The sequence below is a fragment of the Rhinolophus hipposideros genome (assembly GCF_964194185.1).
Source record: "Rhinolophus hipposideros genome assembly, chromosome: 5".
Lineage (NCBI taxonomy): Eukaryota > Metazoa > Chordata > Mammalia > Chiroptera > Rhinolophidae > Rhinolophus > Rhinolophus hipposideros.
Window position 1 is genome coordinate 94,903,171 of NC_138051.1, and position 17,659 is coordinate 94,920,829.

At 47.4% G+C, this 17,659-nt stretch overlaps 1 protein-coding gene across 1 annotated transcript; it reads right to left on the reverse strand.

The window, feature by feature from the left end:
• Nucleotides 1-9,794: 9,794 nt before the first annotated feature.
• TCL1A (TCL1 family AKT coactivator A) lies at nt 9,795-12,995 on the reverse strand (the record flags this gene model as incomplete). The annotated part of the gene is made up of 3 exons (XM_081048995.1): nt 9,795-9,851; nt 10,258-10,428; nt 12,879-12,995. The coding sequence occupies 3 exons, from the start codon at nt 12,993-12,995 to the stop codon at nt 9,795-9,797; spliced, it is 345 nt and encodes a 114-aa protein (XP_080905121.1).
• Nucleotides 12,996-17,659: the final 4,664 nt, after the last annotated feature.

Genomic DNA, 17,659 nt, shown 5'->3' on the forward strand with positions numbered 1-17,659 from the left:
GTTGTTTCTACCAACTACCAGGGGAACCCTGTTCCTGATGTGCCCCCTCCTCTCTGGCCTCTTCAGCGTGAACCCAGCATCACAGTCCACATGTGGCAGATGCCAGTGCACCCCCAGGAGTCCATGTCCCCCAGCCAGCTGCCCCTGTCCCAGCTGCTCCTCATGTGGCAGCTCTACCCTGGGAGAAGGTACAAAGCAACGGATTCCAGGCTCTGAGGAATAGTGGACCGTGGCCAGGCAAGTATGTGGTGGCCCCAGGTGAAGGTGGAGGTGACGGGTAACAAATGGTGATGGCACCTGTACAAGTGGTGAGGGATGGAGGGATGTCTGGGCTACTGAAATCCACAGACCCAGGTTCCTATTGCTTTAGCTGGTGGCCACATTTCCCAGGGTTTCCCAGGGGCTCTGATCCTGCCTCCTCTCCTGCAGATTGCCTCGAGGGAGCAGCTGATCCTAACACAGCAGCAGGTGGCTGGGAATAGGGTTTCCAGGCGGGAATTCCCGCCCGTTCTCAGGAAATTTTTTCGCTTTCCCGTTCCCAAATCCTGAGATATAAACTGCTTTCTGTTCTCCACGATGAATCATTTCCACAAAGTGACAGCTGATACTACCAACCACCTGGGTTCAAAGAGCCGATTTTCCCAATTTCCCAACCAAATTTTCTCGGGATTCGGGAACGGGAAAGCAAAATAAATGCCTGAGAACGGCGTGAATTCCCCCCTGGAAAACCTAACTAGGAATGACTGGCCAGGAATGATTGCCGATGGGGAGTGGCTGATGGGGCTGGTATGTCAGGGCCTGGCGTCTCTCAATATGGAGATCAAACGAAAGCAAGGAGGCCTCTGCTCTCTACAGGAAGATAGTGCTGGTCTCCTTTCCCTCATGTTGGTCCCTGAGCTTTTCTCACATCGCCACACCATCACCCCTCCTCCCCTGTCCCTTTGGGTGTGATTTTCACTGCATAGGATCTCACCGAAGAATTGTCATCATTTAAGCCTCGCAAGAATTCTGTGAAGTTCATATAGTAATGTGCCATTTTACAGATGAGAAAACTGAGGCTCCAAGGGTTGGAATGATTTCCAAAAGATTACCGTGTTTCCCTGAAAATAAGACCGGGTCTTATACCGTATTTCCCCCAAAATAAGGCCAGGTCTCGTATGAATTTTTGCTCCAAAAGACACATTGGGGTGTATTTTCAGGGGATGTTGTTTCAGGGGTGTATTTTCAGGGGATGTAGATGTACAACAATCTACAATTTATTCAACTACAGTCGTGTCATCTTCTGGAATATTGTCATAACATACTAAATGCATCCGTCTGGCTGACATCTTAACTGGGGCTTATTTTCGGGGTAGGTCTTGTTTTGGGGGAAACATGGTATAGAGCCTGGAAATAGCAATCTAGCTCAAATCCGGTGAGCCTGCTCTCCAAGTCTCACCATGGTATTGGGTGCCACAAGTCAAATCAATGACAGTGGCCTTCAAGGACCCCATACGAATGCAAAAGCCGTCTCCCTGAGACTGGCAGCAGCTTGAGCTGGCCAGGGCAGCGTCTGGAGCACTGCAGGGACTAGAACAGGGGCTTGCCTTCCCTCCTTGGTCCTCCTTGGACCTGGTACTTCCGTGGCTCTCTCTCTCCTTTTATCTACTCCCAGGTCTTGCAGAATCTTCAGTGAGGAATGTTGTGCACTTGCCCTTCTGTTTGCACACCTAGTGTGGCCTCTTCGGGGGGCAGGAAGCCGCTGGGCTCCTGTCCACTCTGCTTTTCCCATTTTCCATAGGTTAGGTTAGCAGTCCCATTCAGCTCTGCATTCAGGGTGACCTGCCAGGGTGGGCCTTGTCAGGGCCCCCCCGTTGGTGTGCTGGGCTGACTGCCCCACTGGCTTGCAAGCCCTGGGTTCTCTTCCCCTGTGTCCCTCTTGCTAATCTTTCAGATGTCCCTCCACCCCTGCCCCCAAGCCCACCAGGTTCTGCGGGGTGGGAGGCATGTAGCCCCTCCCACCTCAGAGAGGGAGGGGCTCAGTTTAAAAGAAGGCCTTAGAGGGAGCCAGGTCTGGACATGGACTCAAATGCCCTGTGGGCATCAGTTCTGCTGACACTTTGGCCTGAAACAGAGCAAATGCTGGGCAAGCTGTCAATTCCTGAGCCTCAGTTTGCCCATCTGCACAAGGGGAATATAAGGCATGGATTGGGGCTGCGGTTTTCCTGCTTATTGCATCATTCAGCTCACGGAGGGGATTCTGGTCTGTGAAAATTATCTCCCAGGACTGGTTAACTAAACATTTTAGCTTGTTGTCAACTTTTGTGCTGAAGCAGAGTTTATCTTACACTGGTTGCTAGTGTAGCAAAGCAGCAGCTGGCACTTAAGGTTAAGGTAAAATTTTAATCATCCATTTAGTATTTTCCACCCTGGAAAGGACGTTGTGATTGGCGCCTGTCAGCAGCAGGACAGCAGTGGAAGGTGAGGAAGTGCAGACCTGTGTGTGGGCCCTTGGTGAAGCTGTACTGTGAAAAGGCAAAAAAGAAGGCCGTGGTAGCTGGAGGAGAATCTGCAAGCAAGGGACAGCTTTCACAGCTGGACCGAGCTCCCACATGCCTTTGCAGGACATGGCAGATGGAACAGTCCTTGGGTGGGAGGGCTGAGCAGAGTCTGAGGAGCTGACCCGGTCTTGCCCTATAAGCAGAGGGAAAAAGAGGACAGTGTGACAACTTAGTGATGGCGAGAAGAGGGAACGCCTTCCCTGACATCAGTCACAAGAAGAAATCACCAGTGGATTAAAGTCCTAACCTTCAAAAATGAAACTGAAAAAGCATTAAAGAAAATACAAGGAAATATATAGATGGTCTTGGTGGTAGGAGAGACTATAAGACAAACAACTTGTTCAATGTAAACATTTTCTGTATGACCAGATACCAAAAATCATGGGTGGAACATTAGGACTATACATAAAATACTAGAATGCAGCATACTTAGAAATTCCTAGAAATCTTGAAGAAAAATGGGCAAACACCAGGAATTAGCCACTTACAGAAGAGGAGACACCCATTCATGGAGTGTGGGGAGGTGCAGACTTCACAAACTTCAGAAATTTGTATCCTTGATGTAGGTAGAAGTCCTAATGTGATTGTGTGTTGTGGGCGTGTAAATTGTTAAGAGTGATTTTGGAGGTTTGGAAGACAACTCAGAAGCATTTATTAAAATTTAAAATGGCACACAAGGCCCTTACCTAGCGTATTACTGAGAGGAGGGTTTCCAAACTCTGCGCTCTGGACATTTGGGATCCGATGGTTCTTTCTCACGAGAGGCTGTCCTGTGGACTGTCGGATGTTTGGCAGCAGCCCTGGTCTCTACCCACTAGATGCCAGGAAGACTTCCTGTTCCTCCAAGGTGTGACAACCAAATATGTCTGCAGCAATTGCCAAATGTCCCCTGGAGGGCAAGATTGCCCCCATCTGAGAACCACTGTCCTAGAAAGACACGTGTACATGTGCATGGACGTGAGGAAGGGGAACGCCATGGTAACAGCTGGAGTCCACTATGGAGGCGTGGTGAATAAACCAGGAGCAGGTGCCGGGCTGAGCCCCTTCCACTTAGAAGCCTGGCCTTTTAGAAAACCCTCCTCCCTCGGCTCGCCCTCCCCTCCTGCTGGCCTGAGACGGGGCTTGCGTGATTGGCCCATCCACAGTTGGCCTTTCCTGTATTCTGCCATCATGGCTCTTCTGTGCTGGAATGTGTACTGTGAGAGCTCTTGTGTCTGAGGCACAAAGACGGAGTTGAATAAATGAATACTGGGAGCCAGAAACAGGACAGATTCAGGCAACATCGGGGCCACACCACTTACTAACTTTGGGCAAGTGACCGTATCTCTGAGCCTGTTTCTTCACTGGGAAATCGGGAATAACAAGTATTTCTTTGTAGGACTAAAAGGGGGATAATCTATATTAACCAAATATCACACTAACTTATACTTTGTCTTTACTTTTTTTGACAGAGGAGGTGACTAAAGTGCAGAATGGGCCGGCGAGACTTGTTTCTATAGCAAGTTAGTAGATAGTTGACTAAAACCCAAGCCTTGTGACTCTATACGGTATCACACACCTTCATCCTCTCATTGCCAACCGGTGGGCAAATTACCTCGAGAGCCTCTCTGAAATAACTATGTACATTTAACAATACTAAAAACTGGGATTAGTGAAATTCAGGATATGGTATTTACCAATCTCTGTCTTTAAGGAAAGGATTATCCAGAAATAGAAGAATGAAAATGCATAATAGACAAGTTTTATTTTATATATATATAAAGACCTTTGTTTTAAGTAGCTACAAAACTAACAATACAGTTCTCATTCAAGTTTACCTTTTACTTCTGCAGTGTGAACTTGGATGAACTCATTCCTAGGAGGCCTGGAGCAAACGGGGATGGGGGTGCTTGTCACCCTGTTAAACACTCTCCAAGGAAAGTAGAAATGTGGACAAAAGGCAGTTGTAACTTGGAGCAAAAATTGACCTAATTATTTGTGAGTATATGTCATGTTTTTTAGGGCATGCCCCTCAAATAAGCCAATTGTGTGATTTCTTTTTTAAAATAGATTAAGTTTTAAATAGATCTTCTGCTCTTTAGCCACAGATCAATAGTCATTCTTTCCCTCTTGTTTAAATTATATTAATAAAAATAAAAGAGCAGTACTGGCATTTGGTTTGTCCCTCAGTGCTTTTTGTGGTTGTTTTTTAACAAAGTAAAATAATTTTTAAGTTTTATATTTTCCCCTTTAAGAATGCTATTAATGATACTTTCCATGAAATACAGGAGAAATATTATAAAGGAAGAATACTAACATTTATTGAATCTACTATGTGCCAGACACTTTACTTCTGTTAGCTGATTTAATATTCAAAGAGCATTATGAGATAGGTTTGAAAGCACCTGTCTTATTACAGGTGAGGAAACCGAGGCTCTGAAGAGTGAAACACTTTGCTGTGGGTCTGAGTAAGACGACTTGATTCCATTCAAGTGTGTTCATTTTCTAAGTCTGTACAATACTAGTATGCTGAGAGCAGACTCTAGCCAGGCTGTCTGCTATAATCCAGGCCTGCTACTTACTAGCTATGTTAACTTTGAGCAAGGTCTGTAATCTCTCTAAGCCCATTTTCTTATCTGTGAAAGAGGCATTATTATAATAATACCTCCCGGAGGGGTAGGTTCTTAGAATGGCTCTTTCTTAGCCCAGCAGGTTACTCTGTGTTGGGCCAGACTCAGTCCCTTCTCTTGGTCCTTGTCCATTCCTGGAGTACGTCCTTCAGCAGACCCACCCCACCTGATTCCCACCCTCTCTCCCTTCTTCCTTCCCAACTCATATTCTGAGCAGGTATACCAGGAAGAAAGGGTAGAAAGAGAAAGAACTGAGAACCCACAATAGGCTATAGCAGCTCTGTCTCCTAGGAGAGAGACATAATAGTTTCTCTTTGGAATAGTCTTTTGTTTAGCAAAACACATTGATGTGGCATTGAATCAAGAAAAGCTAGCCCCACGTCAGACAGACATAGTTGTTTGCATAATAAAGTAAGAATGTTAGTATTTCAAGGATTAGCTGTATGGGGTGGGGGAGGGGTGGAGAGGGTGGGGAGGGTGGGTCTGTGAAGGTTGGAGGAGCCCAGAAAGGAGAGATGATGGGCCTCATTGAAATGGGAGGGGTGATACCACAACCATGGCTCAGGGACTTTTCCAAAATGAGTGCCTAATATTCCACTTTAAGGCAGAGTCTGAATGTTAACCCACAAACCTCCCCAAACCCTCAAATGTAACTCCAAACTGCCCCAGAGTCTGTCACTTGCAGCCCTATGGTGAAGGAACCAGGGAGACACCCAGGGTGACGTGGGGTGATATGTATGGAGCACGAATGACATCCATGGAGAACATCCAGAAACCAAACTCAATTAGATGCTGGAGCTTTGAAGCAAGGAGTGATGGGCAGAAGTGTGAGACAGCCCCCCACCCCGAAATCTCTGGAGAGATAGAGAAGGGTGATATGGAGGTGGTGGTGGGAGAGGGGGAGTCAAGCGAAATTAATCTTGTCTAAAAGGATGGCGAGCCCTGGCTGACAGACGTGTAGGTCACAGTGAGTCCAGGGAATCTCACGATGAACCAGATGGGATCAGTCTATTCTACAAGATATGCTAAATCTGCATGTGTCCCTTTCAAGGTTTCCCATGGTTATCCATGACCCTCAAGGGTTAGAGGACCAAGAGAAATGAGACAGATATTTTACCCAGTACAATTCAACCAAAATGGTGGTGTAGACATGGCTTCTTGGTGTCCGTGGTGGGTGGGCTGATGAGGCCACATTGAGGGGAGGAGCCATCAGTTCAGAGCAGCACCAGGCAAATTCCCTAGATTTCAGCCTTTTGGGCCCTCCAAGCCCAGGGGCCTAGGTACTCGGCATCTTAACCAGTGAACGTGCTGTGTATCATATCTGACCGGGTTTCAAAGTGGAGTTTCTAAGTTTTATGACTGAGAAGTGCAACGGGTTCTCCCATATTGATGAAATGTTCAGTTTAGTAGTTTTAACAGCTGTTGATTTTTCATCTCAAAACCATGAATGGTCATTATAGTAAAGTATTTGGGAGAGCATTTTCTTGGAAAAATTTCTCTCTTAAATTTATAAATTGTGTTTGCCATAGATTCACTCACCCATTAGGAGAATTAACTCCCTGACAAATGACGTCACTGGACTAGAGCAAGCTAACTCATCTGGTATAAAAAGATAGGGGAAAATCTTTTAGAATTAGTATATCTCTAGAGGCATTTCCCCTTTGTAAATGAAGTTATTTTGTAAGCAAAATACAACTAACAAAGTAACTTTAAAACGCAATAAGGCTCTGGGCAAGATGGTGACAATGGCATTGTTTTCCAATCTATTCAAATCCCTTTACAAAACAGAGTGACTAGGAGAGAAAAAGGGGACAGGAAGTAGAAGCATAAAAAAAATTAGAAGAAAAACATCAAAAGGGTTTAACAGAATAATGAATATAGAAGACAGGCAAAGATCCAACATATTCATAATAGAAGCACCCCCACTTCCCCTTCAAAAAAGAAAGTAAGGCAGTGGAGAACAAATATAAGCAACTATTAAATTTTCCTGAAAACAAACGAACAAAATGACTTGGACACAATATGCCTGGGAGACATGACCAAAACTGTCAACTCCAAGACACAGTCTATTAAAATTATTATAATTTATAGAAGTCCTTCGGGCAACAAAGTAAAATGACCAAGTAACCTATATGGCATTAGGTCTTTACAGGATATTTTCAAGTTAAGGTACAATGGAGTAGCATAGTGCAAAGAACCAAGAAAGAAAATGTGATCCAAGATTTTTTTTTTATTCAGCCAAAGGGACCTTTTCACCATCCGACCTAAACTTGCTACCAGGTTACCCTGTTCTACATAAACCGTGTCACGTGCTGATGCTTATCTGTCTAGTGACAGTAGGAAGGCTGAGATCAGAGAATATAAAATAGGAGAAGCAGTATTTTTCTTATACAATTCTGTTTTTTTTCCCTTCTGCAAGTCTTATTAGATCCTAACAACGTAGGCCTATCATTACCCTCACATCGCTCCGTGATGAGGAAACTATGGACCAAAGTCACACATAAGTGGGGAAGACCAGTATTCTACACAGAATAGATTCAGCTTACTGAGAGGCCTCCCTTTGCCATGGTAACCAGAGGTCCTACTTACCTGCTCAGAAGGTAGAGGTGAGGCAGCTGATCTGGAGAAGGAAGGAGGCCGGACAGGGCACAGGGTGGGTGGGGCTGTGACTGCATATCACTGGGAGGTAGGGAAGGGACTCTGGTTGGGGCTTGGTGGCTGGGGACAGTTTCAGGGAGGAGGGACTCCTGCTGGGATTGGACCTACCCGTGTAAGGACCTCCTGGTGAGTGCCAGAGCAGTGAGGATGCAGCTGGCTGGGGCAGGAGGGTGAGGGGGGCAGGACCAGACAGAGGGTCTTAAACACCCAGAGTTGCTGACCCAGACTCTGAGGTCACTTACTCTAGAGACCTCAAGAACACTGGGGTGTGGAACATTTGAATTATGCAGGGAAAAATAATCTAAGCTAAGCTCCAAAGTCAAAGTGGCGCACCAAAGTCATGAGGGTTCTTTCCGTTTCAAATTTTCTTATTTGGTGAGGCCTGTTCTCGCTTCTCTACACTCGAGTCTAGGTCAAGGAGAGAAGCTAGTTCAGCACAAAGTTAGATGAACTCTCTTATATTTAATCAATCAATATTACAAAGTGTTCATGCACCATACAACCGCATAACATCCAGGTGTGTGGGAACTTCTAAAAGGAGGCACCTCCAACCTCTGTCCTACAGGTGGGCTGAAGGCCCATCCACAGTGCTCGCTTGCCTGGCTTCCTGCTTTGTCACGGGCAGTGGACTCTCGTCCAGCAGGCTTCTGAGTCCTGAGCAGATCAGGGCGCCTCTCAGGTCTTCCTGGAAACTGAATCTGAACCCGCCTGGCACGTGGGGCTTCTGTAGGCATGGTCATGTGCAGGCATGCACCCCAGAAGAGCTGGTCTGGGCTCATTGGTGAGTAGGTCCCATTGCCTTGCACCAGACGTATATGGAGCTGAGGTGATAGAAGCACCTCTGAGTGTGCAGCACATGACACTAGTTGCTGGGAGGGACAGAACAGACAGACAGAGAGGCTGAAAACCATCAGGCACTGAGAAAACCAGAGGCACAGGGATAGCCAGGCATCTGGAGGAAGCCATACCGACCCAGGTGCTCCCCAGTGCCAATCTGCCGGGGGAGGCCGTGGGGACTGCACCAGCTCCCGCAGGCCGTGGGGAGAGCTCATCCCCTGCCCTCTGTCCCCTCCCGCACCCGGGGTTAGCAGAGCTGAACACACAGGGCTGGTAAAAAAAGGTGAACAGAAGCACGAACATCCCCACTGCAGGCCAACAGCACCGGGGCTCAGGGAGGCAGGAACCGCAGGACCTGGGGACAAGACCAGGCCAAGAGAAGACAAAGTCAAAAGCAAAGGGACGGACTCGGTGGGGGCAAGGGATGGAAGATGGGGGGGGTTGGGAACGGAGCTGCTGGGGCGAGACTGGACAGGGGAGTTTGGTCATCGGTGCTGGTCCCCAGAGCTGAGGCCTTGGGTCTGAGCCAGGGGAGATTATGAACAGAGCGAGGGATCCGAAGATCTGGATTTGAAACCTGGTTCTGATTTGGACAAGCGCTGTACTTCCTCCAAACTCACTTTGGTAACCTATAGAATCAGGTAATAACTACCCTGTTTCCCTGAAAATAAGACCTAGCCGGACAATCAGCTCTAATGCATCTTTTGGAGCAAAATTTAAAATAAGACCCGGTATGGTATGGTATGGTATGGTATCCAGTCTTATAATAAAATAAAACGTGGTCTTCTTGTAAAATAAGACTGTGTGTTACATTAATTTTTGCTCCAAAAGACGCATTAGCGCTGACTGTCCAACTAGGTCTTATTTTCGGGGAAACACAGTGGCTAGCTCAGCTGATGTGATGTGCCAGTGACAGCGCCCGTAACCTGTGAAGCACTGTCCAGATGTGTGCCCCCATTAAGGAGCCTCCCTAAAAATTACTGGCTTCCATGGTGGTCAACGAGAAAGCATGGTCCCCAGTCCTCAGGACCCTGGATGGGGAGCACAGTCAGGTGGGGGTCAGCACTGCTTCGTGGAGAAAGGGTGCTCCTTCCTGCCAACCTGGCCCCTCTGCACTAATAGACATTGGGCCCCAAAGGCACTCACCTCATCACTCACACTCCGGGTCTGGCAGCTTCTCAAGGAGCAAGTCCTCTACGCCGCTGAACTGCAGAGAGGAGGGGGTCAGAGACCGGGGCGCTGGGGTCTTCCTTCCAGTCCTGGCTCCCAGCCTTCCACCAGATTGGAGCAGCAGGCAGGACCCACATGAGGGGATTCCAGGGGCCCCTCTCCCACCAGCTTCACCCAGTGACTGCCCACCACAGAGGCGTTCCTGCAGCTGAGGGGGCTTCTGGTAGAGGCCTCACAGGGTAGTCCGGCCATTCACTTCTAACTTCTAATACAGTCCTTTCAAAATCTGCAGTTGTAAATTCCCTCCATTCTTTTTTTTCTTTCTGTTTTTTTTTAGTGCAGAAAAGGAGGGAACAGATACACTGCGGAGGCCAGACATGGGGGAGGGGCAGTAGGATCACCCAAGATGACCCAATGGGTCCCTGGCAGAAGCACACACTTGCCTCAATGTGGTACACTATGTGCCAGAAACTGGAGTCTGAGCCTCGGTACCGTCTGCCAGGGTAGAGCTGCCACATCAAAGGCAGCGGGCTCGGGGGCAGCTGGCTGGGGCGCATTGCCTCCCCCCGGGGGATGTCTTCCTGACGTAAGAGTACTCGGAGGCCATCTTCTGTCTGAAGAGAAATGAAGACCAGAGCACACCTTCAGGGTTCCCCAGGAGCAAATAACCAGATTCCTTCCTGCCACTCGCCCGACTGGCTGGCATCTGAGATTCTGGGAACCACTCTCAGGGACTCTGGCTGGGCCGGGACATCCAGACAGGGCCACAAAGGCCCACTTCTTTCTGACGAACTTCTAGTAGCTGGGCTATGCCACGGGGCCCTTGAGCTTCCTTAACTCTGCGGTTTGGTGCCTATTTTAGCTGATGTAGGATTTTCTTTATTTTGTCATATATCTTTTTTTAAACAAGATATCCCTGGATCCCAGCATCGGGTAACAGACCACTTTTTGCCATCCCCATCTGGACTACTTCGATGACTTCCTAACTTGCCGCCTGGTTGGTCTTGTACTCCACAAGTGTCAGTTCTCGGCACAGCAGCCAGGGTGTGTGGCTAACAATCACGTATGTCACTCCCCTCCCTGTTCGACACGCTCCGATGACTTCCTATCAGAGGCAGAATGAACGGACAGGCCGGGCCTGTCTCCCTCCTCTCCTACCGTCTGTCCATCACCTTCCACCCTGTACCAGCCACCCAGCCTCTTCACTATCTCTGGGACATGTGACACTCCCAGTAGTCTCTTTCACCTGTTGTCCTCTGCCCGGAACATTCTCCCCTAGGTCTACGCGGGACTCACACCCTTTTTTTAGGCAGGAATCTACTCAAATGTATGTCTTCTATAAAGACCCATTTCAGCAAAATCCAATTCTGTGATATACACAAGAGGCAGACCTAAAACAGGTTCCAAAAGGTTTCCAATAAAATGGGCAAAAGCATGACAAGCCAATGCAAATTAAGACTCCCTGGGGGTCCTGCCTGAAGACCCCACACCCCACTGGTTTAGTCTCTCATTCCACCTTTGTTCTCCCACACAACTTAACACTGATCTCAATCATTTATGGTCCTTCTCTCCCAGTAGAATGTCAGCTTCACAAGTAGTGGGATTTTTATCCCATTCACTGCAAACCCCCATGGCCTAGAATCATTCTTGGAATATAAACTAGGCACTCATGTGTGTTCAACGACTATTTTTCCAAAGTGGAAATAGCTTCTAAAAGTTTTCTGTCCATGAATGAAAGTAGAACTCATGGTTAAAAAATAATTCAGATCATTCTGCAAGGTGTAGATGTGGAAATCACCATTCTTGTTGTGTCAGTACATAGTCTTTCATATCCTATAATCATTTTTAGTTTGCTTATTCATCTTTTGCTTGTTGATTTACATATCAAGAATACCCGTCTTAGTTACGTAAGGTAAATCCTGCTGCACCGTTTGCTAATGCATTAAGTTTTGTGCAGAATTCATAATAATTATGTGAAAAACTCTGCTTTGTGGTTTCAGTCATCTTGAAGAAGATATTCCCCAGCTAGAGATTAAAAAGATACTCACTTAAATGTTTCCAATATTTGACTTAAAAAAGTAAATATTTTACTTGATTTTAAAAAGTCTATCTATCTATCTATCTATATACACACACATATATGCCAATAAAGATGCAAATTTAGATGGTGGAATCCCAACCCCATTACCTAACTAGCAGTGCTACTTTGGACAAATTTACATTTTTATACCTCAGTTTCCTCATCTGTAAAATGGGGACACAGTCACTACTCAATAACTTTTTGCTATTTGCTATTACATAAAGTTCTAATATTACATATTTTAACTTTGCTTTTATACTTTCTTACTTCGGTTTACATACGGAAAGTTTCTGCATTTTCCACCTAATTTTCTTTAGGCAACCCATGCTATGATGGAAAGTACTTAAAGAGAAATAGATTTCTTTTCAAAAAAAGTTATCATTAACTTAAGTTCCACCTTAAGTCATCACACATAAAACAAAGTCAACATTTATTCAATACTGGCTTTTACACTACTATATTATTTATATAAGTTTGCGAAGTCTGTTTACCCCAAGCTCTAGGGCGGTGGTTCACAAAGTTGGTGATCATATCTATTGAGGGTCCTTTTAAAATACCGATTTCTGGGGCGCACATAAGGAGACTGTGATAATCGGATGCACCTATGAATCACTTTAGAGAGATGCTATTCCCATTTTATGGCTTAGAACCCTGAAACCCGGAAAATTCCTATTTTACTCAAGATCACATTCACACATTCCCGAGGCACTGGGTCCCCATTCTTTGGCCAACACATCTTTTCCCCACACTCCTTCCCGGCCTGGAGAACGACTCCTCCTTAGAGCCCAGCTCAAACTGGTTTCATCTGTGAGCCCCGTGGTCGCCCCGAGCAGATCAGGCCTTCTGAGCCTCCCTGCCGCCGCACCTGAGCGGCTCCGGGAAGCCGTGCACAGCCTGGGACGTCGTTGGCACCCAAGGGCTGGCCAGGCATGGTGACACCCATGCTGCCCTGCCCTGCCCAGCCCGGCCCCGAAGTGGCTGTACCTTGATGGAGATGGGCAGCCAAGTGCGCTGGTTCTCGTCCACGTAGACGGCCTTTCGCCAAATCCACAGGTGGTCGGGATGCAAGGCTGTCTGCACGCTGAACGGGAGCTCGCCCATGACGCCTCGGGCAGTGCACGGCAAGAGCCAGAGCCCCTGAAGGCCTCTCGCTCGTGGGTGGCACGCAGGAGGACCTAGGCCTTTATAGGGGGTGGCGCGGGCGCCCCCAAGCGGCAGGGCGGGAGGAGGATGGGAAGCAGGCAGGCGGGGCCCAGGGCGGGGTAAGGCCGCTGCGCAGGGCCGGACGGACGGGCCAGGCCCAGGGCGTGGTGGAGCGACCCACAGGCTCCGGAGCTGCGCCTGCGCCGATCCCGAACTGTGCCCTGGGTCCTGGGAGTCTGGGAGCGCAGACCCGGGAGTCCTTCAAGGCCAGCCAGCCTTGCCCTCCGTCCCCAACTCTCCACTGACGGGGAGGTACCCTGCTCTGTAGCCTTGGCCCTTTCTTCTGTCCTGGAGCGCGGGCGCCCTCCTCTAGGACCCCACTGTCCCATCACCCACGGTGTGTGGCTCTTCGAGCCACACCCCAGACCGTGACTCACAGCCCACGCCAGGCAACCCAGAGCTAGCGCCCCCTCCATGTCTGCTGGGAATCAGAAGGGACCCTTGCGAGCCTGAACAGGGCCTGGACTCCCCCAGGTCGTGTCATCACCTCCAGCCTGTGGGTTTGGGTGTCAGAATCAATTTCCTCCGCGAAGTGCGACTTTTGAAGCCCTCCTCCCACTTCTACGCAAAAGCCATGCATTTTCCACAGCTCTGATGCTGCTGTGGGCATCCAACAGCTATTGTGAAACATGGTGGTGAAGAAACAGGGTTTTTCTCTTTATAGGCTTTGAATTCATTAGTGAAAATGTTCAAAATCAATGCTTGAAAAGAAACCCTTCCCTCCACTCCAAGACTCCAATGGATGTGAAAAGTCCCTGGGTTATATGGCCAAACTGTCTCTCTGTAAATTACAGCAAATAAGGAAAACAATTTTACTTCATTTTGCCATAACACGTGTCCATCAAAGCAATTAAGAAAATAAAGTGCAAAACAGAAATGTGTAAGAACCACTCCAGCCTCACTGCTCCAAAATCACCCCTGGTAGCAGTTTGGTGCCTCATCCTAGCTCTTTCCTGTCACTCTGACTAGGCACCTAGAAAATAATTTGTGGTCTGAAATGTCATGAAAGTGAGGTGCATATCTGATCCCAGGCAGCAAAGATATGTATCTACTTCTCTGCCTATCCAGACAGCCCAAGAAGGTGCTGTGGTGGCCTGCAGTAATAGAGGTATAATTGGATTTACCAGGAATGTAAAATGGAAGACAAAAACCAAGTAAAACTGGGAGGCGAGGGAGGAGACGCCAGCCCAGCAAAGCTTTTTCCCAGTGCAGCCCCTAGTGGTGTTAGTACTTAATAGTATTCAAATTTGTGGCTTTCAGGCTGATTTCCCTGGGGGTTGTTTTTACTTCCAGATCCAGATAGCCCCTGGCAGCTACACTATGTGGTAATATGCTCTGTGGGGAAGTCTCAGCCTGGTCCTGGGCTTTGAGGTTGAAAATGGTAACGAGTTCAGTTTAAACAGTACTGCTGGTGTGGCCTCTGGTGGCAAGGGAAAGGGGCACCCAGGAGCCATATGGCCACTGACGCAGCCACATCTGTGGCTCCGGGACCCGGAATGCCACCGGGTCTGTCGATTTCATTAGCAGTTGTTCTGCTTTCCTAAGACGCCGCAAAGGAACACATAATGGGACAAGCATCAGACCCATTTGGCTGGCTACACTTCTTTTCTGAATGTTCTGGGAATGTGATCCCCGTCTTTGAAAGAACAATGTACTTCTTCCGTTTCACACGAGGGCTTCTTATTATTGCGTAAGAGAATGCATCATTATTGGGAAGGATTTAGAAAATCATTTGAGAAGGAGTTCCAGAAAATGAAAAGTGAAAGAAAGCTGACTGAGGAGCCTCCTCTATGGCATTTCATGAGAGGGGAAACAATGTCTGTCGTGTGGTCTCAGAGACAGGGAGCCTTTCCAGCATGTTCACAGCCGCGTCTTAGGGCTCTACAGCCAGTCAGTCTCGCTTTGGAGTTCTGTATTCCTTCCAACGCTTTATTAGTCTGCCAGCTCCCTGAGAATAATCAAGGGGATGTTTCATGCAGAAAGTAACACAAAGCAATTATTTTGACTTTTTTTTTTTTTAAGAATTCTTAATTGATGCTGTTGTGTCCTGACTTGGATCCAGTTTGGACTTTGACCTGTGAAATTTGCCATCCTTTGCCATCTCATTGCCACACTTTGTAATGAATGGGCCAAGCTAGGTGTTCTCTAAGCCCATTTCTAACTCAACAGACCCTGAACCTCTGATAGAGTTGCCTAGTGAGAGAAGGGAACGGTTAACAGAAGATAAGATTTAACTCGCGACCTTATGTGGGGACAGAGCCAGGAGTGCAGTTTCCAGGCTCTCGCCCTCACCTGGAAAGGTGCTGGCTCCGGTAGTAAATGGCCATCAACTGTAATTGGCTGGCCATCAGCTGTGGCTAGTTGGCCGTCAGCTGTAACCAGTGAGCCATTGGCCACTGATATAACTGCTGTGGCTACACTAGCAGAAAAATGGGGGCTAGCAAGAAGATGGTGGCTGAGCTAGCAAGAGCAGATTGCAGTTAGCATGGCGGATTGCAGCTAGAAAATGAGGTGGGTTGGCAGAGAGAAGTGGACGGCAGGTTGCGGATAGTGTGGCTGCTGCTTCCTGTGTTTCCAACCCAGACACTAGCGAGAATATAGTGGTCTGTCTCCCCTATCTATGGCTCCGTGGGTGTTCGTTTTTGGCCTCACGATGTCCTGTGTTCTTATGTGGGGAGTGGGACCAGAGACCCCGCATGACATCCCGCATGACACCTTAGTTCAGGAAAGCCTATAGTTTTGAGCAGTGGTTCTGGATATCAAGGATCCCAGTGGAATTCATTTTTCCCGAGTGAGGAAGCCATCCTTCTTGTCTGGGTTCCAAAGAAGGTCCTTGAGGGTGAGTCATGGCCAGCAGTAGGAACCAGAGCCTCGCTCCCTGAAGGGTGGCCCCTGGACCACCTACGTTAGCATCACTTAAAGTTCGTGAGAACTGCAGGATATCGGGCCCTCCCCAGATCTACTGAGTCAGAATCAGCACTGTAACAAGATCCCCCAGTAATTCACGGGCAGGTTACAGAGGCAGGACCAGGAGGGAGAGATGATAGGTGTCGGCCTCATTCCACCAGTTCCCTCTAGATTTCTCTAACTGTGACCCAAGAGCTAAATATGTGTTTCTGTATCATTTAGTTCTAGGTTATCTTATTTTCCGTTACAATTGCTGCTAATATATAGTGTTTTCCTCTTTAGAGAAAATCCTGTAATCCATGATTACATCAAGCTGTAATGGGCCTGTAAAGGCATCCGGGCCTTTGGGCCTTACAATGGCCCCAAATCATTAAGCTAGTGGATCACAGCCCTGACTGCTAATTAGAATCACCTAGGAAGCTTTTGTGAAACAACTGTGCTTGGACCCCACCCCATACCAATGAGGCCAGAATTCCTGAGATGCAGGCTTGGGTATAACTTTTCTTTTTTTAGGGTCTCCTCTGGTAATTTCAAGTGCAGCCAGGTCTGACACTTCTCTATGATTTGAATTACTGTTTTTGAGGTGGGAATAAGATTTATAAAACTAAATAACTGTGAAACTGGTAAAGCTATTCTTTCTACCGTCAATTCTCATTGTAACCCTCACCCCAAACCTGCACTTTACTTCTTTCCCTGTGCCCTACTTTTAGTTTTCTGCTTCCCATTTTGTGTGTGCAGGGGACCATGGCACCAAGGTGATTAGAATTGTAAGGGTCTGAGATCTCAGCAACATATAAAACAGAAACTCTGATATGTAGATATCAAGGCATCCATGCTGGTCACCTGGAATGGTTTTTAGATTATTCCTAAGTCTGGCTCATATTTTGGATAATTAGGGTGGATAATCAAGTGAAGTCAGGGTAAAAGGAAGTTACAGGATAAAAAGGAAGTTACAGGATGAAATTTAACCTCTCGATTAATGGAGAAACTGGGACAAGGATATTCTACGTAAAACTCAGACCGAGCTTGGCTTTACCCACAGGTGGCTACTATTGCTCTCTTTAAACTTAACAGAGTTTTAAGTTTTAAGCGCTTCTCAAACGTTAAGGTGTGGGTGGAGATCTTGTCAAAATGCATTTTCTAATTCGGAGGGTAGGGTTGAGATACCACATTTCCAACAAACTCGAGGTGAGGCTGATGATCTGGGAGCCACCTCTGAGTCCCAAAACCTGATATTAACCCAGTACACACACAGCGCCCAAATGCAAAAGCCAATGCCCCCATACCCCCTACTCAAAACGCACCAAAGGTGACCCGACAAGCTGGTAGAGTTAGCAGCATGTAGTGAACTTACAATGGACACTTTGAGCTGGAAGTGTGGTTCCCATGGCCCAGACACACATTAATGTTCACCTACATTTGTATCAGATGCGTTTCTCAAACCTCGGATTATTCCACACTTTGGGGATTATACCCACAGCATTACTGGTGCTGCATCTCAGCTTGGTTCTTGTTGTTCCACCCTTAATTCGTCTTTAATTTGATCGCATTCATTTTCCCCGAGAGAAAGATTTCATATATGTCTTTATTCCTCCTAGGAAATTGGCTTGTAACATCATGCTTCTAACATATATAAGCTGAGGTAAGTAAATATG